General features: G+C 39.8%; 1 protein-coding gene across 1 annotated transcript in view; it reads left to right on the top strand.

Moving 5' to 3' along the window:
- The first annotated feature begins 1,707 nt into the window (after positions 1-1,707).
- SNX27 (sorting nexin 27) overlaps positions 1,708-23,592 on the top strand; it is a 68,817-nt gene continuing 46,932 nt past the window's right edge. The window contains exon 1 of the mRNA XM_004436020.3: positions 1,708-2,150. Within this exon, the coding sequence (XP_004436077.1) occupies positions 1,840-2,150 (311 nt within the window). The 5' untranslated portion in view covers positions 1,708-1,839. The remainder of the gene's footprint in view (positions 2,151-23,592) is intronic.

The raw sequence follows: 23,592 nt of genomic DNA, 5'->3' as shown, positions 1-23,592 counted from the left end.
TTTATGTACAAATATAATAACTTTGAGTCCTTATCCCACATTTTGTGAGATGTCCTAATTATTCTACTGGTTTTTTTCCCCCTTGAGCAATTCCTGGAAACCCTTACATAGTCCACAAATTCTTGCAGGGGGTTGCTTGTTGTTTTGATTCATTAGACCTCTCAAGTTAACTTTTACTGTCTTGTAACTATGTATCCCTGTTGCTTCTCCTGGATTCATTGCTTATTAGCTGTGTGACCTCTCTATGCATGTTTATTCATCTATAAAATAGGGGGCATTATAGGGTTGTGAGTATTAAATGAGATTATAGATGTAAAGTGCTTAGAACAGAGTTTGGCACAAAGTAATGTTGAGAGAGACAGTCCTTCACAGGTCCTGCATGCTTCTACCCATGTTTCTGGGTATGCCAAAAATGCAAAGCCCTGACTGCTTTTTACCAGGGTCATTTCTCAGGGTTGTGTTTATAGTGAGCAGCTTTCAGGGATGAAGTAATGTCTCCCTTCAGGACAAAGAACAGGTTTGCTTACCGCTTCCTATAAAATGACAGGTTCTTTAAGCTCAGTGTTCCTCAGCTGTGTTGTAAATGTGCACTAAGTGCACAAGATTCATCTGAGCCCTTCATAGCATCCCTATGGGACTTGGGGGGCAAGAGGAATTGACACAAACATGCTGAAGCTCATGTTGGTTCCTGTGTTGTGAGTAATAGCCCTTTGTCTCTGACCCAGGAGTCTTGTGTCTTCTATCAGCACCTTGGAACAGTAACAGTAACAGACTAAATTATTGGCCTGTCAGGAGGTAAAATCAAATACCAGGCTTGAGTAGGAAGGGCTTAAGTAAGCTATTTTCATTGTTTTTGATGTTGCTCTTCTTACTTGCCTTTGCCAGGCATTGTGCACAATATCTTTAAGTCTGTGTTTGGGAAGGTAACCAAAAAATATCAATTGCTGCCATTTGCAAAGAACTCTACTGGGCTGCTGAGGGAAACAAAATGAATCAGAAATAAAGGTAACTTGAAAATCATTGCTCAATTGAAACTATTACTTGGCCACTCTAATATCCAGTTCTAAATCGCTGAGACCATAGTTTCCTCTACATATGCTTTTTGTATAGTTGGGGCATAGTTTTTAGTCGCAATACATGAAAGGAAAGTTGCACAAAAATAACTGGGCCTTAGTTCCTGTTACTTAATAGCCGAATGACTTTGGGCATTCTAAGGTTCCGTTTCCTAATATGTGAAATAGAGAAACTAATTCATGATCCAGTAGTCTCACGAGATTGTTGGGGCCATGGAATAAAATAATGTAAGTGAACACATAAGGTACTGAGCAAATGAATTGTTATAATTTAAGGCTGTGTTGAATCACAAATGTCAATTTGTCCTAATATTACTGTTTTCAGAGGCTATGAAATGAAAAAAGAAAAAAAAAGTTGCACCCCGTCAACAGCTCAAGCAGTCAGTCACGCTCCGCGCTGGGTTAGGAGCTCATGGTCCAACACATGAATCTCCTAAGAGCATAAAAGACAAACTACAACTCCCAGCAGGCTTTGCTCCCGAATGCGTCGTATGATCTCAGCTCCGGCCCGGGTGCAGCCCGCTCCCCGCCCCCACCGCCCAGAAACTACATCTCCCAGGAGGCTCCACGGTGCCTAACCGTCCTCTTTCCCCCCGCCCCCTGCCTCCCCTTTACCCCCGCCGGCAGCTCCGTGGCCGACTGGGGTCCCGCCGTCGCCGGAGCGGGCGCGCGCGCCGGGGGTCGCGCTGCTGCTGAGAAGGGCGAGCGCGCGCGAATAGGGAGTGGAGGCGTAGCGGGGCGGGGGTACGGTTCGCTTGCTCGCAAGATGGCGGACGAGGACGGGGAAGGGATTCACCCCTCAGCCCCTCACAGGAACGGAGGTGGTGGCGGCGGTGGGGGGTCTGGGCTCCACTGCGCCGGGAACGGCGGCGGGGGAGGCGGCGGCCCGCGGGTCGTGCGCATCGTCAAGTCTGAGTCCGGCTACGGCTTCAACGTGCGGGGCCAAGTGAGCGAGGGCGGGCAACTGCGGAGCATCAACGGGGAGCTGTACGCGCCGCTGCAGCATGTGAGCGCCGTGCTGCCCGGGGGGGCGGCCGATCGGGCCGGGGTGCGCAAGGGGGACCGCATCCTGGAGGTGTGAGTATCGGGGTGCCCGCCGCCCCACCCCGCCCCATCCGCTCTGCCTGTCCCTGCATCTCCCCTCTACCCCTGTCACCCTCAGGCCGCACCTCCCCCCAATCCCTGAACCGGCCCTCCGGACCCCCGCCCCCTCAGGCCTCGCACCTCTTTGGGGCTTAACCCTTTTACTTCCCCACACTCTGGGTTTCTGCGACTCCCACCTCCCTCCCTGTAATCTCCAGTTCGTGTCCCTGCGCCCCTACTGCATTTACCCCTGCCCGCATTCCTTTGGCTTCTTTTCTGCCCCTTTGCCTTTCCCTTCGGCATGCTTTCTGCTCCTCGCTGCCCCTCGCTTTCCTCGTAATGAACCCCTTCTGCTCGTCACTGACAGCATCTCCTTTTCTGACCCAGCCACTGTATGTCCTCCTCAAGTTCTCATCTTGAGCATCCTAGTTTCTTGTTCTCCACTACTCCTTTCAGCCCCCGTGGACCGGCCGGCCCTTCTGCCCTCTAGACCACGTAGGCAGGACCTCTGGTCTGCTGCTACTTTTTCTCCAGAGACATCATCCCTCCACACTGCACTCCTTTTCTTTCCTTAGTTACCCCCTCCTATAGTTACCCCTATATTTTTCTAGCCTACCATGTGACCTTTTCCTTTCCTCCTTTTTGTATTCCTTCTCCGAGTACATCTTTGCTGACCCGTGCATGCCTTTTTGGTGATGGTGGTGGGGTCTTTAACACCACAGTTTCTCTTCGCAGTAGTCCCCGTTTTTTAATCTAGTGTCTCCATCGCCGCATCCTTCTGAGGGCATGCCTCTTCCGGCCCCCTGTCTCCACTCCAGCACCATGCTCGTACTTCTTTTTAGTCAGGTTTATGGTAGAGCTCTCCTTAGCTCCTGCTTTCCGCAAACTACAAGCCCGTTTTGGGTCTTTGACCTCTGTACTTTTTCAGGGCACGCCGTTTCCATCCTCTCTCCTACTCTATCCTCTTGTGATCCCACGCTTGACTTTATCCTATTCTTTCTCTCCTCTCCGTTTGCTTTCCCTTCCTTCTCTTTTTTAGGCCCCTTCTGCTGCTGCTGTTGCAGCCCATCCTCTTTCCTTGCTGAAGTCCCTCCCCCTTCATACTCCTTCATCCTTACTTCCCCACTGCGTGCCTTAAACCTCTGGCAGGATGCTGCCAATTTCTGTGCAATCCTCCTCCACTACTCTAATTCAGGTGTTACATTTGTGTTTTTGTACTTTGTATTAAAATGTATATAGTGATTGCGGGTTGACTGGTAGGTGGGGTATGCTCTCATCTCCATTCTCCTCAGCAGTCTTCAATCCTGTCTCTCTGTCCTTACTGAATCTATCTCGTGTATTCTTTTTTTTCACACTTTTGCTCTCTCCCTCAGTGCTGCTTGGATTTGCCCTCATGAAGTGTTTCTCATTTTTTATAAATGTTATTTTAATCATAATTTTCACAACCTTCAGTCTTTCCTCTAGTAAAACAGTAGGTTTGCTCACAGTTTCAAAGGGGATAGTATCTTGGAAAGAAGGAGTCCCTCCCTTCTTATTCACTTTATGCCCCCTGCCCTTATCCTTGACATTCTTACTCTGTGGTATCCACTCTATGGTATTCTATTTTCTCTTACATTCCACCTCAAGAAAGAGTAGCTCGCCAAAGCAAGGGTTTGGAGTTATACCTTTCCTTTGTCCTTCCTGTATATAGATGTTTTCTTTTTCCGTTAATGTCTTACATAGTCTATTCTGGTATTCTCTGGCAATATATTCTCAATCTTTTGGGGGTCAGGATATTCAGATGTAGAATGCAGTAGTGACCTTTTGCTTTGTACCTGGGCACCTAATTCTTTTCTTTCTAGATATCTCAAAATCTGTGGCTGATGTTTCCTTCTGATAGAAGTTCTTGGAATTGTTATTTTCTTTTCCCATTGGAAGTTTAACTTTAGATCCAGCTGCTTATTTATTTTTAAATTTAAAACTAAAGTATTAAAATTATAAATTTATCATAAAATTCTAAATAATTTATTCTTTCAGAAACTAAAGGAACTAAACTAAAATAGTTCTGTAGAAGACTACAACTAACGTGATCAACCATTTCAAATATGTATATGTAGATAGATAGATAGATGACAAATAACATGGTGGCTTCTTGCCTTTATTGTGGGTTTTGCAGCAGAGTCCAGATATAAACGAGATACTGTAAAGGAGAACTCAGATCATCCCCCAGGACAGATAGAAGGAGTTGCCTCAGGCCTGGGTTGCAGTCTAGGCCTGTTCCTCCTCCTAGAGAAAAGACATTGCATTTTGGCACATCCTTGGTAGTGGGTAGAGAACTTTGTCTCTTTTAGGGGGCGGGGCAAAAGAACACTCTTCGCTTAGAGAACCTTTCTCAGAAAGGTGGTGCAGGATCAGACATTTTCCTGGCATTGGTTCATCACCTTCCAACTGTATTTTGATTTCCAAATTCTTTGAAACTTCTCTGCTACTATAGTGAAAATAGTGAAAGTTGCAACACAGAGCTGAGCTAGTTGGTAAATTCTCGATGACCTCTTTCCCTTTCCTTCCCTTTTTCCAAAGTCTGCATCTTACATTTTCAAGTGAGAGGAGGAAATCAGCGACAAAACGGACATGATTCTTAAGGGATATCTGTGTCTGCTACTTGTTTTGATTTTGGTTATGTTGATGCAAATTTTCCTAAAGCATTCTTTTTTTTTTAAAGATTTTATTTATTCAGTTTTTCCCCCCAAAGCCCCAGTAGATAGTTGTACGTCATAGGTTCACATCCTTCTAGTTGCTGTACGTGGGACTCGGCCTCGCGTTGGACGGAGAAGTGGTGCCTCGGGGCGCTCCCGGGATCCGAACCCGGGCCGCCAGCATCAGAGCGCGCGCACTTAACCGCTAAGCCACGGGGCCGGCCCTCCTAAAGCATTCTTTAGGTGACACACTCCTTAGAGCTTTTCTCTGTCTCTCACCCAAGTTCCTTAAGTTAACCTCTCTCTTGTCCCAGGAAAGGTTTGCATGTTGATGAAGTGCCAAGTGGGGTCAGGATTAGGCATGGGGAGCTTACTATTGTGTAGATGTAGTTTGTATGAAGTCATAGGTGGAGGTCTCAATCTTGATAATTGCTGTTTTAGACTTTTCCCTATTTTAGACGCTTTCCTCTTCTACACCGGTTATTTTATTTCAATTATCATATATTGCACTTGTTTGGACAACTGCTAGAGGTGTGAAAGAACAGAATAACTTTGAGATTTAAGGAAATACAAGCTTGGACAAAAGTAGGAACATCAATTTCCATGTATTTCTTTGAAAGTCTGCTTACCAAGGCCCTGTCCTTATTGAATCTTGGAAAAGTCATTAAACTAAATTCAGCATGGTTCAGTTTGTCCTTTCTCCTATCAAAACTGACTGGATTCTAACTGGTTTGGAAAAGAGTCATGTTGCAGGGCTTGGTTCTGGAGTATGAACAAGCCCCCTGGGCTCTAAATTTTACTGCAAATGGAAAGTTTTCTTCACTTGCAGTGTTAGTCTCCACCTTGTAATTTTTCCCGGTATAACATATATTGAGTGTCTTCCCTTTGATGTGTATATACCTGGAGGCTAATGAGTGAAGGATGCCTTCAATAAATAGAACCAAAATAAATATGTCTTTGCACTAATTATATAGTTTGTGAAGTAACATTTGACTTCAGGTTTTCTTAAAGTTAAAATAGTTCCAAGGGCTCTTGATTGATTTCTTGAGAGATGCTCTTAGGAGGGTTTAAGTGTGCAGTGAATATAGATATGGTACCCTCTGTATTTTTGCGGGATTAGTTTTGTCTGTTGGCTAGTTTGTTTTGTGTTTTTGGTATTTGGGTAGTGTGGTCTTTAATAAGCAGAGACCCCTAAGGTTGGCTTGCAAACATGATATATTTATTCTAGGCAGAGAGTATATGCTTTCCTCCTAGATAGCTACAAGATGATATACCCATCAACTTTCCCTTTTTAAACCATAAGAAAAATTAAAGCTATATATACATATATAAATTTGTTTATTGAGAGTTAATTTTAATAGTTTATGACTATCTCATGGCATTCCTTTTTTTTGGCTTAATTTTATGTGAAAATTTGAAAACCGTTGAATAAAAAGAGGTTGGTGCCACAAGAAATATTTTTACAAGTTAAGTGTGAGTCATGTGACATTGACTGCTAAGTACTTTCTCAAGAGCTGCTTTCTCAATTGTAGCTGAATTGTATTTGGCTTAGATTTTCCAGGTAAATTTTGGTAATGGGGTTTGAAATCATGGTTATTGATCAAAGGAAATTTTTATGGCAGCGATTCGCAAGCTTTAGTGAGCATAAGAATGACTGGGTGTGCTTGTCAAAATTATAGATTCTCAGGCTCACCCTTTAAGGATTATGATTCAGTAGGTGTGGCATTGGGCCTAGAAATCTTTATTTTTTACTCCCTTACCAGGTGTGGGTAATGCAACCCACATACCCAGCCCATAACTGGAGCGACATTACAGGTTATAGGCCTTGAATTCTCAGTTCATTTTATCTTCGTGGTTATACTAAGAGTCGTGAGCCAAGAGTATGCTAACAAATAGTGATTTGTTAGGCTCCTGAATTGCAGCCCTTAGGAAAATCAGTTCTGTAGATAGTTGACTAACTATTATATCTGATCATCTATACTTTATTTGTTGAATCTTGCTAAGCTGTTGTAATAAAGATGGGTGGTTAAGAGGTAGAACAAGTTAATAGTAATAATAATCATTATACCACTTTGCAGTTTGTGTAGTGTGTTTCAATTTGCACAGTGTTTTTAGATTTGATCTTCATAACAGCCTTGTGAGATAGGGAAAATATAAGCTCCTTGAGGGCAAGGACTACATCTGTGTTGTTTCGCTAGCCAAACCCCTCGTGGCACGTAGAAGGTATTATTCAATAAATACTTGCTGAATGAATGTAGCAGTATTATCCCTATTTCATAAGAGAGGAAACTGGGTGTTGCACTAATGAGTGTTAACCAGAATTAAACCCAGATCTTTGGACTCTAAATCCAGTATATTTTCCATTTCTTTGTTTTCTCAGCTATTCGTGACTGTTAATCGTCAACTATTCTTGACTGAATAGTCACTTAAAATTCTTAAAATTCAGTAATATCCCTATAAACTTGGATAGCCATTGAGCTTTGGTTCTATTATTGTGAAATGTTACTGTCTTATATCTTTATTTACTGTGTCTTTTGCATTGTTAAATTGGGTAGGAGACAGGGGACCAAAGCAGTCATTCTTTGCCCTTATTTGTTGCTATCTTTACTCTATTGATTATCGGTGAAGAGAGCCTGACAGTCATAATTGCAACCCCAAGAAATACTTTTAATTCCAGAGGTAACTAAAATTGAGGTGGCAAACAAATAAAACTGAATTTGAAAATAGCATTATCTTCCCCTCAGAAATCACTTCCACAGCATTGCTGTGACCAGGAAAAGATCTTTTGTTAGTAACATGAAAATTTGTCTGGGTCATATAGGTTATTTTGAAGAACAGTTCTCTTTCCAGCCCCCACTGATTAGTTTGTTTCAGGTGAGGGGTTGTTACCATGGACTCAAGGATAATTATTTTTTAAGATAAGTTCCATTGGGAATAATTCTTATGATCTGGTAGATAAGCAAAGAGACTTAATTGACAAGCAAACCCTTACAATTTATGATCACTGCACAGTCCTTTGGGAGCATGATCTGTGGTGAGTTCATTCATTAGATGATGGCATTACTGACACAAAGCATATTATGGTGGTTTAGGTTAGAGCCAGTTAGGATCATTCTGTTCTTCTAACAGCTTTGTAGATGATTTCTGTGCTTCACTAGGGCAATCCAGTAAGAGCCTGTGTATGGGTGGTACAATTCCAGCCCCACATTTGGAAAAAAATATTTCAGAAAAAAATTGCAACTCACAGTGAGATAAGTTTATATCACAACCCAATAGAAATAAAAAAAAACAATGCCTGAAACAAGTTTCACAAAACTGTATTTACTGGTATCATGCACTCTGGTATTTTTTAGTTTGTTCAGTATTTTGGGGTTTTTTGTTTTGTTTTGTTTTTTGAATGCTGGTGGTAGACCACCAGATTAGTTTCATGACTCATTAGGTTATGATCCACTGAAAAATAATGATTTAGGGCATCACTTTTCTCATGTTCACCCGCTAATATCACCTCATATTCAGTCTGGTTCTGCAATTGAGCACAAACTATGTGTAAAGTACTGTTAGGCATGTATGAGTCGGAGTCTGCATCCCTGCCCTTGAGCAGGTTACACTGCAGTGGGGAAGGTACTTGTAAACACCTGATTGTGTGGAAAGCAAAATGAAATAATGGAGATAAATGAAAAGCACAATGGGAGGTTAGAGGAAAGAGTGAATATGCTTAAGAAGATTGGTGGGTAGATTAGGTCATAGAAGACTTTTAAACTGTAACTGAAGGACAAGTATAATTTCAGGAGGCAGAGAAGGCGGAAGGATTTTAAAGGCTGAGAAAACTGACCAAAGGGAGGAAGATGTGAAACATTCTTAGGATAGCAAGGAATCTAAAGTTGCTGTTTGTCTCTAGACAGTTGTGCTTAAAGTTAGATCACAAAGGGCTTTGAATGCAGTGCTATGAGGTTTGGATTTTATTCTGTTTTTGAGGTCAGAGTATAGTTATATGTGCGTTAATACTCAGGACTCCCTGTGAATTTAGTTTTTATTTAATTATTTACCTGAAGAGTTTGAATAACTTTTCCAAGGCCAAAGAGGAAAATCACTGTATTAGAATTAGAAGAATTTCAGAGCATCCAGTCTCTTGGGCTGTCTTGTACTATATAAAGAAGAGAACTAAGAACAACTAAGCTCTGACACCCAGAGCGGGGAACAGCTGGTGAGGAGCTGGTTGCCTTTAATTTGTATATGTATTTTACTTCACAATCCAATCCAGCTTCTCAAATATCAATTTCTCTTTCTCATCTTTTAAATTACTATACTTACTGTTGTGTTTACAGTTGATAAGTTTGATCCTTGTATGCTGCAGGACCACTTGTGCTCTGCCCTCGCTATGACATTCTGTTTTAGCTGTTCTTTCCTCCAAGTCTGCTCTTCTGATTTGAAGATGCCTCCTTTAATTTAAATCGTTTATCTTAGCGTACAGCATGTTGTTGGGACTTGAGGGAACTGAAGACAGAGGACTTAATATAGTACCAAGATTTTTACCTGCAGTCTACCTTCAAAATGAAAATTCATACAAAGATCCTTCAGATAAGTTTTAGAATTGGTGGTGACCACAAAGTGAATTTTTGCTTCCTCTCAGTAATGTGAGGGGTACTTCAGGATTAAATTTTGTGATGTGGTATTAGTCAAATACTAGGTAGTATACGTGTAGTCTCTCTTGTTTATTACTTGCTGCTCCCTGCTAACCAAATAAAGTTCTCGTAACAGTTGAGGAAATACACCTATCTGCAAGGTATTAAAGTTGCAGAGTAAGGAAATGTATTTGAGTATCCTTATGTGGTACTTCCTTCCATGAACTTCCGTTGTTAAGAAAACATCTTTTAAAAAATGATTTGTTTTTGCTTAAGCTATCTGAAACTGCAGATTATTGTGTCAGACCTCAGAGCAAGACCAGAATGACAGATCTATGCGTTCTATGGACTTGAAACACAAGTAATTAGTGTACTTCTCTTTGGAAAAGTACAGAGCAGTCTGCAGAAAGTCAGCTGCTTGTATGGATATTCTCCCAGCTGTGTTCAAGTGCCTGATTACTCTTACAGAACCATTCAGTGAGATTAACCGGGAAGCTGTCTCTCCCCCACCCCAATACTACAGTACTTTTATATTTATGTGTCTATCTAGTTCTAGTTATGTTTACTTAGTATGTTTTAAAAAGTGAGAGATTGATTAAATTAGTATTTGGAGATCTTGGAAAATGTGATGACCTCTGTGAAAGTTTTGGAAATTTCTTCCACTTCTTTTACTGATCAGTTTAATCATCTATAAAGTTTGTAATTTGTAAAGTGTGTAGTTTGTCTACTGAATGTACCATGCGGGTTATTTAATTATTTTTACCCAATATTATGGTCATTCTGATTCTGATAGGGTTAAAAACTACTCTTTGGATCTGTTTTCACAAGGTATGTAACCTGCATCTTTCTTTACTTGGAAACAGCAGTGAGTGTTATTCTCTCTACCTCGTGTTTTGAATGCAAGGAAATGTGACACTGAAGTTTCCCTTTATGAATTATGTGCTGATAGATTACTTTAGATTTCCCTGTCCTATCCAATTATCCTGTATATTGCTGATTCAGAAAAGGTCTTACTGTACCTTTCATCTTGTTCAATATGTTGAAATAGACTACAGTTTACAGAAACTCTAGACTGTGTTCCTCAGCTTCCAAAAGAAGTTGCCCAAATTTAATTTGGATTAAAGGGTGTTATTTGATTGCTAAAGGGCCATATCCCTTCAAAAGTATATCTCTTGTTATTAATTTTTAAAGGCTCTCTTTCATAGATGAAGGTATTTTGAGCTGTTTTTTCAAAAGTAGTAATAGATGTACACTTCCGTTCACACTCCTGACAGTACCTCTTGAGACTAATTGAACTTAGGCAATAGATATTGGGATTCAGGATACAGGCTGTTGTCCCAGAACAAACTTAGCAGAAACTTAAAAACATTTGGGGGTTGTATTTATTTATTTATTCCCCCAAAGCCCCAGTAGGTAGTTGTATGTCATAGCTGCACATCCTTCTAGTTGCTGTATGTGGGACGCGGCCTCAGCGTGGCCGGAGAAGCAGTGTGTCGGTGCACGCCCGGGATCCGAACCTGGGCCGCCAGCAGCGGATCGGCGCGCACTTAACCACTAAGCCACGGGGCCTGTCCTGGGGGTTGTATTTAAATTGGCCGTGTAGGCAATAGTTCAGAATACAGCAGATCTCAAACTCTGAGTTGGTGCTGGGAAATGATCTAGGATTGATTGTGTTTGTTTTGCTGGTGATAACTGAATGAGGGGTCCTCAGAAATAGTATACATAGGAGGGAAATGAGTTAGCCAGGCTAGGGAAACCATTATGGCTATTAGCAACTTTCTTACCCATATCTAACATTCATTATCCCACAGTGTGAAGAAGTAGCCCATTTGCACATCCAGCCTTACATTTGAATAGAACCATAGAGTTGCTATATGCTGATCAAGTTTTTAAAGACAAAAATTCAAAAACAAACAAAAAAAATCCTATCAAAATAAAATGTCGATGTTGTATACTTTTATAGTTTTAGCATCAGAACTTTCTTTAAGATTTTACTGGTAGGGGTTGGTCGGGTGGCGCAGCTGTTAGGTGCTCACGCTCCACTTTGGCGGCCCAGGGTTCACAGGTTCAGATCCCCTGCATGCGCTGATGCACGGCTTGTCAAGCCATGCTGTGGTGGCGTCCCACGTAAAGTAGAGGAAGATGGGCCCGGATGTTAGCCCAGGGCCGATCTTCCTCAGTTAAAAAGAGAAGGATTGGCGTTGGACGTTAGCTCAGGGTTGATCTTCCTCACAAAAAAAAAAAAAAATTTTCACTGATAATTCTTTAGCTTCTATCATGTGAGGGAACCCATTGTGCTTTATGTGGTGCATTTAGTTTTCATGAGATGAAAATAGTGTAATTACTTGCTTTTTAAATGTCAACACGTTTATTGCTTATTCCTTCTCCTTACCTCATTTTGCTATCCTTAGAATCAATGCTTATATTTAAAAATTAATAAAAACAATTTAGTTACTTTTATTTTCAACATATTTGAATAAAAGATAACATAGCCTCACTTTGAAATTGCTTACATAATTTAATGCCATATTTTATTCTTAACCATTATTTCTGCTACCTTCCATAATAGAAAGCAAAATGATCACTAATGCTGAAGTTTGAAGAATGTAGAGCTTGCGTAATATTTTTAGTACTGCCCCCTAAACAGTGAAACCAGTGTAAAAGTTAAAAATAAGGAATGAAATTATGGAATTGCATGAAGGAAAATCATTATTGTGTTTGTGTGCTGGCCTTAATAATTTTTTTTCATTCATTCAGGGAAAAATTTTAATGAGTGCTTACTACGTGACAAACACGTGATTAGACACTGGGGATGGAAACCTGAATAACGTAGTCCTTGCACTTAGGAAATTTATGGTTAGATGAGCAATCTGGCAGATTAACAATTTCAATCCTGGAGTAAACCCAGGGAGCGTAAGAAAATGAAGATGGCACCTGACCAGATGGGGTTTGGCAGGAGAGGTAAGGATAGAAGCCTCAGGTCATTTTTTGAGCCCTGTTGTCCTGAAATCTCCTCCCTCTTCCCTCTCCCCCACCCTGCTCACCAAACAAACCTAGAGCAATTCCTCCAAGTCCTCATAAGTACTTTTTTGCCCTTAGCTATCTAAACTAGTAAATGCAAGTGCACACGGACCATGTGCATCTTAACAGGAGTCTCCTAGACACAAAATATACTAAAACTAGGAGGACTGTATACTTTATTGCCCAAACCAAGGCACTTGAAAATGAAAGGGGCCCATGAATTATGCCAGGACCACAAGTATAACCTGGGTGTTTCCTGGCAACCTGGAACACAGGTTTATAGCCTTAATGATTTTAATATAGGAGGCCGTTTTAAAATTCTAAGACTGGAATTTTATGTTCTATTAGGAGGGAAATGAGCAAGTTTGTTTTTATTCTTGGTGACACGTGGTTACGTTGTTCTTACAGGTAATTATCAGATAACAAATGAACCTTTATTCTGAATAGCTTGATTATAATTTTATGTTTATTTTTAAAATATCTTAAAGCCTTAAGCCTTATTATACTTTTTTCCTGAATGACAAATATGATTCATTTATTCAGATAAATCTCCTGGCGTAGATTATATTTATATACCGATTGCCCTGGAATTAGAAAGTTTGAGGAATCTATTACTCCTTCCCAAGTAATAAACTCTTGTTTACTTCTGGCTGGAGGTATTAAGGTTGAAAGACAGATGACCCTTATTTGTACTTTTCCTGCCTCAGGCAGCATTCTCTGTGAATAGGACACCCAGCCAAGGGTAAAAAGTCCCCGTGATGGTGAGCAGCTTATTTGACAAGTTATTTATTCTTTTTTCCCTCTTTGGGAAGACCCGATTCTGATTGACATGCTTCTCAGTTTTTCAGCCCTGCCAGGGCCTTACTTTGTTGTTAATACTCTCTTTTGCTGTGTGTTAAATTTCTGGATGTAGGTGCTTTAAAATATTGGTATAAATATTGAATTTTGCTTTTGAAACTTAAAGGCAGCAAAGATTTTGTGAACTAGGGCTCACCATAGAATGCTGGAAATCACTTAATTTGGTCTACATGTAGTTGACATTTGTTGTTTTCTTCCCATTTACTAAAGATGAGGCTTATGAATAAGATGAGGTTTTGTTTTGTTTTTATTTTTGGCTGTAGTTTGGGTCAAGACACTTTATTTTTATATTCTATTTTCCTGGTAAAGAATAACTTGTGAGAATTATTGCATTACATGACAGTTGTCTTAAAAGTCAAGAAGAGAAAACAAATCAAATTGTAGTTTGAGACCCTGTAACTTTGATGTGGTGGTTTTCTGCTTAATTGTATTTAGCAATTGTTCGGGCTGGAAAATGGTTACACTAATCATAACTGAAGAGAGGCAAGATAGTTTTTATTTGTTTTGATTGGTGGGCAGGGAAAGAAACAGGGGTAAGTGACAATTAGTGAAATTATTTTGTGGATCTAGCTTCCTAAGTGAAAATAAAATATTGTTTAACTCTTTAAAGCTATGGCATTTTTCTGATTTGAAGATTTCATTCAGATCTTGGATTGATTTTCATGGCAGAAAATAGAATAGCTCACTCTATCTTGTTGATTTATTTTCCCCCGAAGCCCCAGTAGATAGTTGTATGTCATAGCTGCACATCCTTCTAGTTGCTGTATGTGGGATGCGGCCTCAGCATGGCCAGAGAAGCAGTGCGTCCAGTGTGTCGGTGCGGGCCCGGGATCCGAACCCGGGCCGCCAGCAGTGGAGCCCGCGCACTTAACCGCTAAGCCATGGGGCCGGCCCTCACTCTATCTTGTTATTGAATTATTTGTTAGGAAATGGTGATAGAGTCTTAGTTTTCTGATCAGAAATTTTAGTGTTTGACAACAGAGGTCAGATCCACTTTGATATACATTTTTTTGAGATTTCACTCAATTTTTAAAATTCATTAAAAAAATTTAATAGGCTTTGTTTTTTAGAATAGTTTTGGGTTCACAGCAAAATTGAGCAGAAGGTACAGAGATTTCCCATATACCTTCTGCCCTGACACGTGCATAGCCTCCTTCATTATATAATTAAGTGTTTGCTAATTTATTTTGATAGAGGACTGCAGTGTTTCTGGTTTTGTCGACCTATTTTCCTCCTTGTTCAAAACTTTGAATCCCCCTTCTTTTTTTTTCCTCAGAGATGAGGGCCTTCTTGAGCACTTCTTGTAGTGGGGTCTTGTGGCAATGAACTCCCTTAGCTTTTGTTTATCTGGGATAGTTATTATTTCTCCATCATATCTGAAGGATATTTTTGCTGGATAGAGTATTCTTGGCTGAAAGTTTTTGTGCTTTAGAATTTTGAATATATCGTTCCACTCTCTCCTAGCCTGTAAAGTTTCTGTTGAGAAATCGGCTGAGAGCCTGATAGGAAATCCTTTGTATGTTATTTTTTTTTTGTCCAGCTGCCCTTAATATTTTTTCTTTGTCATTGACTTTTGCCAGCTTTACTACTGTATGCCTTGGAGAGGGTCTTTTCGTGTTGATATATTTAGGAGATCTGTTGATTTCGTTCACTGGTATTTCCAGCTCCTTCCCCAGGTTTGGGAAGTTCTCAGATATTATTTCTTTGAACAAATTCTCTGCTCCTTTTTCCCTCTCTTCTCCCTGTGGAATACCTATAATCCTTATGCTGGATTTCCTAATTGAGTCAGATATTCTTCGGAGAGTTTCTTCATTTCTTTCTAGTCTTAGTTCTCTTTCTTCCTCCATCTAGAGCACTTCTGCATTGCTGTCCTCATATTGCTAATTCTTTTCTCCATATTGTCAGCTCTGGTGCTTAAGGCTTCCAGATTTGTCTTTATCTCCTCTATTGTGTTTTTCATCTCTAAGATTTCCGATTGGTTTTTTTTTTTCATAGTTTCAGTCTCTTTTGTGAAGAAACTCCGGATTTCACTGAATTGTCTGTGTTTTCTTGTATTTCATTAAGCTTTTTTATGATGGCTATTTTGAATTCTCTGTCATTAAGGTTATATATTTCTGTGCGTTGCGGATTAACTTCTGGGTGCTTGTCATTTTCCTTTAGGTATGGAGATTTAGTATATTTTTGCATGGTGCCTGTTGGTGTTGGCTTACCTTTCCTCATAGTGAAAATGTATGGTTGCAGTTTCCTCTTGCTGCCACTGGGTGGGGGTCAAGGGCTGTGTATTCTGGCCCGCCTCAATCTGTGGGCACTCTTGTCGGCCCCTGGCTGATCTGAGGTCTGGCTGAGTGGAGTCTGCTGGCGGGGGGAAGCGTGGAAACATCTGGAGCTGGAATGCAGCTAGGCCAAAGCAGCTGGGGCTCGGGTGCAGGTGGGTTGAAGCAGCTGCAGCTAAAGTGCCACTGGGCCAAAGAAATTGGAACTGGAGTGCGCTGGGCCGAAGAAGGGAGAGCTGGAGTGCCGCTGGGCCAAAGAAGCTGGAACTGGAGTGTGCTGGGCCAAAGAAGCTGGAACTGGAGTGCACTGGGCTGAAGTTGCTGGTGCCAAGTCAGCTGGAGCCTGCGCACAGGCCAAGCTGAAGCAGCTGGAGCCGGGGGTGGGGAGGGGGGGCGGTCAAGCCTAAGGAGCTGTAGCCTCCCTCATTATAAACATCCCCCACCAGAGAAGAGCATATGTTACAATTGATGAGCCTACATTGACACTTCATTGTCACCTAGAGTCCATAGTTAGTTTAGGGTTCACTCTTGATGTTGTATATTCTATGGGTTTGTAAAAATTTATAGTGATGTGTATCCACCATTATAGTATATAGAGTAGTTTCACTGCCCTAAAAATCCTTTGTGCTCTGCTTATTCATTCCTCTCTCCCCCCAAGCCCTGGCAGCTACTGATCTTTTTACTGTCTCCATAGTTTTGCTTCTTCCAGACTGTCACATAGTTGGAAGCATACAGTATGTAGCCTTTCAGACTGTCTTCTTTCAGTTAGTAACATACATTTAAGTTTCCTTCATGTCTTTTCATGGCTTTATAGCTTATTTCTTTCTAGTGCTGAATAATATTCCATTGTCTAGATGTACCACAGTTTATTTATCCGTTCCTCTACTGAAAGACATATTGGTTGCTTCCAAGTTTTGGCGATTATGAATAAAGGTGCTATAAACATCTGTGTGCAGGTTTTTATGTGAACATAAGTTTTGGGTAAATACCAAGGAGCACAATTGGCTGGATCAGGTGGTAAGAGTATGTTAGTTTTATAACAAACTGCCAAACTGTCTTCCAAAGTGGTTGTGCTATTTTGCATTCCCATCAGCAGTGAATGAGAGTGCCTCTTGAATCCATTTCCTTGTTAGCATTTGTGTTGTCAGTGTTCTGGATTTTGGCCATTCTAATAGGTGTGTAGTGGTATAAAATTCATTTTTTTAATTATTAAAGTAATATAAATATATTGGAGAAAATTTGGAGACTAAGGAAGAGAAAAAAAAATCACCCATCATTTTATCATCCTAACATAAATACTTTTGGTATTTTGGTTGTCTTTTATTTATGCATTTTTTACGAAGTTGAAATCATGTTGTTATATGTAATATGTAATCTAATTTTTAAAATTAATAGACTTTATTTTCTAGAACAGTTTTAGATTTATAGGAAAATTGAATAGATAGTATAGAGAATTCCCATATATCCCTCCCCTACCCCCATCATACACAGTTTCTCCTATTATGAACATCTTACATTAGTATGATACATTTGTTAAAATTTGTGAACCACTGTTGAGCCAGTCCTGATGGTCTAGTGGTTAAAGTTTGGTATGCTCCGGGGCCGGCCCGGTGGTGCAAGCGGTTAAGTGCGCGCGCTCCGCTGCAGCAGCCCGGGGTTCGCTGGTTCGGATCCCGGGCACGCACCAACGCACTGCTTGGCAAGCCATGCTGTGGCGGCGTCCCATATAAAGTGGAGGAAGATGGGCACAGATGTTAGCCCAGGGCCGTCTTCCTCAGCAAAAAAAGAGGAGGATTGGCGGATGTTAGCACAGGGCTGATCTCCTCACAAAAAAAAAAAAAAAAAAGTTTGGTATGCTCCACTTCGGTGGTCAGGGTTTGGTTCCCAGGCACAGAACCACACCACTCATCTGTCAGTAGCCATGCTGTGGCGGCGGCTCACATAGACGAGCTAGAAGAGCTTACAACTAGAATCTATAATTATGTACTGGGGCTTTAGGGAAGAAAAAAGAAAATAAAAAAGGAAGATTGGCAGCAGATGTTAGCTCAGAGTGTATCTTTCCCAGCAAAAAAAAAAAAAAAAATTAGTAAACCAGTGTTGATTCATTATTACTAACTAAAGCCCATAGTTTATTCAGATTTCCTTAGTTTTTACCTGATGTCTTTATGTTCCAGGATCCCATCCAGGATACCACATTACATTTAGTTGTCATGTCTCCTTAGGCTCATCTTGGCTGTGGGTTTCCCAGTCTTTCCATGTCTTTTATGACCTTGACAGTTTTGAGGAGTACTGTTCAGGTAGATTATAGGATGCCCGACTATTGGAATTTGACTTTTTTTTCATGATTAGACTGGCGTTTTGATTTTTTGGGGAGGAAGATCATAGAGGTAAAGTATTCAGTTTGTGTCAAGGGTACATACTATCACCATGGTTTATGACTGTTGATATTGACCTTGGTCATCTGTCTGAAGTAGTGTTTGTCAGGCTTCTCCACTGTAAAGTTATTCTGCTTATCCCCTCTCCCCTTTTCATACTGTACCCTTTGGATAGGAGTCACTGTATGCAGCCCACACTTAAAGAGTGGGAAGTTATGTTTCCCTCTTTTAGAGTGTAGTATCTATATAATTTTTTGGAATTCTTCTGTGTAGGAGGAGAATATCTCTTCTCCCCATGTATTAATTTATTCAGTCATTTGTTTATGTTAGTATGGGCTCATGGATATTTATTTTTTACTTTGGGTTATATAATCCGATACTGCTATTTTATTTTGTTGCTGCAATTCTTCCAGCTTTGGCCATTGGTAGCTCTTTCATTTGGTTCCTGTGCCCTTTTGCCATACCCCTATCAATGTGTGGTTTTGTTTTGTTTTGTTTTTGAGTACTTCTTACTCCTGGCACTGCAAAATGCTCCAGGCTCATCTTGTGTATTTCCTGCCCAAGTCCCGGAATTAGCCATTTCTCCAAGGGGCCCTGGTTCTTTTTATTGGAAAATGGTATTAGAAACCAAGATGTGGGCACTAGATGTGGTTGTTGTTACTAGGGTGTAATTTCTTTCTGGCCGTCTCAGCTGACAGAGCAAAGAAATATGTGTGTGTGTATATTAACCCCTGTATATAAACATCTATAAATAATTCTATATGTACCCATTTGTATCTATATTAAGTTAAACATGAGTTCTTACTGATGTCTCTAGTTTTACTCCATTATCATATGGATCTTTTGTCTCCTTCCCCTTGCTGATCTGTACATTTCCACTCCAACAGTGAGAAAGGTGGCTCCCCTCATCTACCATTGGTTTACTTAATTGTTCATTTCCAGTATACATGTATAGCAATATCAGAATTGTTAACCTGTACCCCTGTGGGAAACAGCTTAGAATACAGTACTTACGTGCAGTCCCTTTTGCCTTTAGTCCTATAGAATTCATTGATTTCCAGTTACTTAGGTCTGTCCCTTTTCCCCCTACCCCATTCAGTGAGGTTGTTTGAAAACCATTGCAATACAGTTAGATTCGCTTGTCACAATCTGGGATTCCCCCAACCTACTAACAGATTTTTTTTTTTTAATTTATGTACATTAAGATTTACTCTTTGTATTGTAAAGTTCTATAGGTTTTGACAAATGAATTGTGTCATGTATGCACCGTTACAGTATCATACAGAATAGTTTCACTGCCCTAAAAATCCTCTGTGCTTCACTTATTCATCCCTCCTCTCCTTCCAAGCCCCTGGCAACACACTGATCTTTGCCTTTTCTGGAATGTTATATAATTGGAATTATGCCATATAGAGCCTTTTCAGATTGGCTTCTTTCCCTTAGCAATATGATTTAAGGTTCCCTCATGTCTTTTTGTGATTTGATAGCTCATTTCTTTTTATAGTTGAATAATATTCCATTGTCTGGATGTACCACAGTTTTGTTTATCCATTCACTTATAAAGGACATCTTGATTGCTTCCAGTGTTTGCCAATTGTGAATAAAGCTGGTATAAACATTCATGTGCAGGTTTTTGTGTGAATATTAAGTTTTCAGCTCAATTGGATAAATACCTAGGAGTGCGATTGCTGGATCTCATGGCAGGACTGTGTTTAGCTTTTTAAGAAACTATCAAACTGTCTTTCAAAGTGGCTATACCATTTTGCATTCCCACCAACAATGAATGAGTCACTGTTGCTCCACATCCTCACCACATTTGGTATTATCAGTTTTTTTGGATTTTAGCTATTTGAATAGGTATGTAGTGGTATCTTGTTTTGATTTGCAATTCTCTAATGGTAAATGATACTGAGTAAATTTTCATATGCTTATTTACCATCTATATATCTTCTTTGGTGAAGTGTCTGTTCAGATCTTTTGTCCATTTTTTAGCTGGGTTGTTTGTTTTCTTATTGTTGAGTTTTAAGAGTTCTTTGTATATTTTGGACACAAGCCCTTTAGCAGATACGTGTTTCCCAAATACTTTCTCCCAGTCTATGGCTTGTTTTTTCATTCTCTTAACAGTGTCTTATGCAGAGCAGAAGTTTTTAATTTTCATGAAGTTCAACTTAGCAATTTTTTCTTTCATGGATCGTGTTTTTGTTGTTGTATCTAAAATCTCATTGCCATACCCAACATTACCTAGATTTTCCGCTATGTTATCTTTTAGAAATTGCATTTTTATAATCCACTTTTTTTTTTTTTTGCTGCTGAGAAAGATTTGCCCTGAGCTAACATCTGTGCCAATCTTCTTCTGTTTTGTATGTGGATTGCCACCACAGGATGATGGCCAGCAGCGAGTGGTGCAGGTCCGTGCCCGGGAACTGAACCCCGGGCCGCCAAAGCGGAGTGCGCTGAACTTAACCACAACACCATGGGGGCCCCCAGTATAATCCACTTTTTAACATAACACTGGCTCAAACATATTTCTAGATTATTTTGTTCTTTATAGTTATAATTTTAAGTGATTGCTTTATAGTTAATCAAATTGCTGTGCTATAATTTTCTTGACCATTCATCCCCCTGTTGTTGACTTTTTATAAGAACAGAAATTTGGAAACAACCTAAATAATGATGAACACTTTTTCTGTGTTCAGGATTATTTCATTTATTCTTTCAACAAATACTTGAGAGTGGTCTACACGCCATTGTAAAGTTCTTGCCCTCATGGAGCTCATATTTTGATGATTTTCTTAGGATAAATCCTCAGTAGTGCCACTTGAGTTGAAACAATATGAACATTTTTATGACTTTAGATGCATATTACCAGTGAAATTACTTTCCAAAAGCATTTTACCTATTTGCATAGTCATCATCTCATTTTCTATATAATATAAGTTAACATGGAAAGTAATTGAGATACAGGTTTCCCCTGCTGTCTGAAAGTTGTCTTTGTGCCGCTTCACTTTTATGAAATATCTACATTAGTATATATGTACCTGTTTTCGCTCAACAAAAGAAACGTAAAGAGGATTTTGGCTTTTATGAAGAAAGACAAAAAGTGAAAATAGCGTTCAGCATTTTTCTTCACAGTGAGCCGTTATAGAGGCAGCACATACCTGGAGCAGTGAGAGTGGCGCCACCAAGCTCCTTCCCTGAAAACTACACTCAGCATCTCAGCATCAGGCTGCCATAGCTTTGAACTATGTGTGTGAGCATCTGTGCTTTATCTTGATTTATTTTGGTAGATTATTTTTTGCATCCAGGAATGCTCAAAAATTTTTCCCATATAAATTAATGATAATTGCTTCTTTGCTTATGCCATTTTGGCTTATGAAAGTTTTCATAGGAACACTCTACTTTCAGATAGCAGGGAAAACCTGTAATAATTTTGTGCTTTTTAAATTGTTGACTAAATTTGCTGTTTATTAGAAAAAACTCAAACATTTTAGAAACTTTTGGCCATTTACTTTCTCTGGTTGTACTTCTCTTGTCCTTTCAATAAATTAGGTGTTCTAAAATGTAGGGGCCGGCCCCGTGGCTTAGCAGTTAAGTGCGCATGCTCTGCTACTGGCGGCCTGGGTTCGGATCCCAGGCACGCACCGACACACCGCTTCTCCGGCCATGCTGAGGCCACGTCCCACATACAGCAACTAGAAGGATGTGCAACTATGATGTACAACTATCTACTGGGGCTTTGGGGGAAAAAAAAAAGAGGAGGATTGGCAATAGATGTTAGCTCAGAGCCAGTCTTCCTCAGCAAAAAAAAAAAAAATGATTAGCATGGATGTTAGCTCAGGGCTGATCTTCCTCACAAAAAAATAAATAAATAAAATAAAATAAAATAAAATGTAAGGTGCAGGGCCAGTCCTGGTGGCCTAGTGGTTAAGTTTGGTGTACTCCGCTTTGGCGGCCCAGGTTCGGTTCCCAGGTGCAGACCTACACCACTCATCAGTGGCCATGCTGTGGTAGCTGCCCAAATACAAAATGGAGGAAGATTGGCAACAGATGTTAGCTCAAGGTGAATCTTCCTCAAGCAAAAAGAGGAAGATTGGTGACAGATGTTAGCTTAGGGTGAATCTTCATCAGCAAAAAAATAAATAAGGTGCAAAATGTTATTATTTCTTAAACAGAATTCCAAAAATGTTCATGATGTTTAGTGATCCAGAATAGTAATTTTGTGCAGACACATTCAAGCTTCACTTCCTTTCGCTATGTTCATTGTTTGTGCTTGTCTGATCTCTTATCTCAAGAGTTTAAGGGCAAAGTACAGCATGATTGTTAAGACAATTAGTCAATAAAGTACTCTCTGATTTGATTATTTGTCTAAGTAAGATAGCAAGGAGGCAGAGTTGGAGCCACCCTACGCCAGTTGGATGATTTAACTGCACAGTCAGAAAGGACAGATCTTTTTGTTTCAGTTGAGTAGTTCTTTGTTTTTATAATCTAGTGTCTAGTATAGCTGTACCCAACAACTAGGCAATGAACCAGTGAAAAGTCAAAGGAAGTGTCTCCCTTCTGATGTGTCAGGGTCTGTCTGTTTCTCCAACTTGTGAGGTCTTCATCCAATTTCCAAGAAGATATATTTTGGAAAAAGGAGGAAATTTGTTTAAAAAGCTTTGTGTAATTGAAAAGATATAATAGCTGTGTTAAATTTTTTAAATTACCCATAGTTCCAGTCACTGTAACTCAACTATTTTCATATTTTACGTATTGTGCCTTTTTTTAATGGACAAAAATAATTTATGTGCTCATAATCACAGTGGACAATATTTTTGTATTTTAAATGCAAAAAACCCCAAAACAATTTATAGTCTGTCTTTGTTTTTTGCATTTAATGTAATATAAAGACTTTTCCATGTTTGCATGTAGTCTTCATAATATTTTTTAGGACTTGTATAGTCCATTTTTTTGAAGTACTTCAATGTCTTTAAAGGTTTCCCTAATGTTAGATATTTGGCTGAACAAATTCTTTTTCAAATACTCTGTCAGATGAAAATGCTTTATAGCCTTGAATGCTTAAAAATCTAACAAGAGGAATCTAGGACTCTTAAAAGACAGAATCTGAATTACAGTCATACATCGCTTAACAACGGGGATATGTTCTGAGAAAAGGCGATTTTGTCATTGTGTGAACATCACAGAGTGTACTTACACAAACCTGGATGGTACAGCCTACTATATACCTAGGCTACACGGTATTAATCTTATGGGACCACTGTTGTATATGTGGTCCGTTGTTGACCAAAATGTCGTTATGCGGTGCATGAATGTATATTTGTAATGCAATATAATGGTATTAATCCAGTGTTTGGTGAATTTGACTTTTGTCTCTCACATTATGGCTTTAATAAACTTGAGAGAGATGCTGTTGCTCTCTGGCTTGACTTTATAATCATCTGTTACTGAGGTTCGTCACTACACTACGCTCGAAATTTGTATCCTGTTGTTTATAGAGATTAGGCAAAAAGCCAAAGCAGTAGTAGAGGTAAAACGACCTCTGGCTTAATTTTCTCATCATTACTTCCATGAAATAGGCTTGTAAGATTTGGAAGTATCAAAGATTTAGCTTA

This window comes from Ceratotherium simum, chromosome 2 (assembly GCF_057802395.1).
Source record: "Ceratotherium simum simum isolate JZ-2026a chromosome 2, ASM5780239v1, whole genome shotgun sequence".
NCBI classification, from domain to species: Eukaryota; Metazoa; Chordata; class Mammalia; order Perissodactyla; family Rhinocerotidae; genus Ceratotherium; species Ceratotherium simum.
This window is presented reverse-complemented; position numbering and strand designations above follow the sequence as displayed.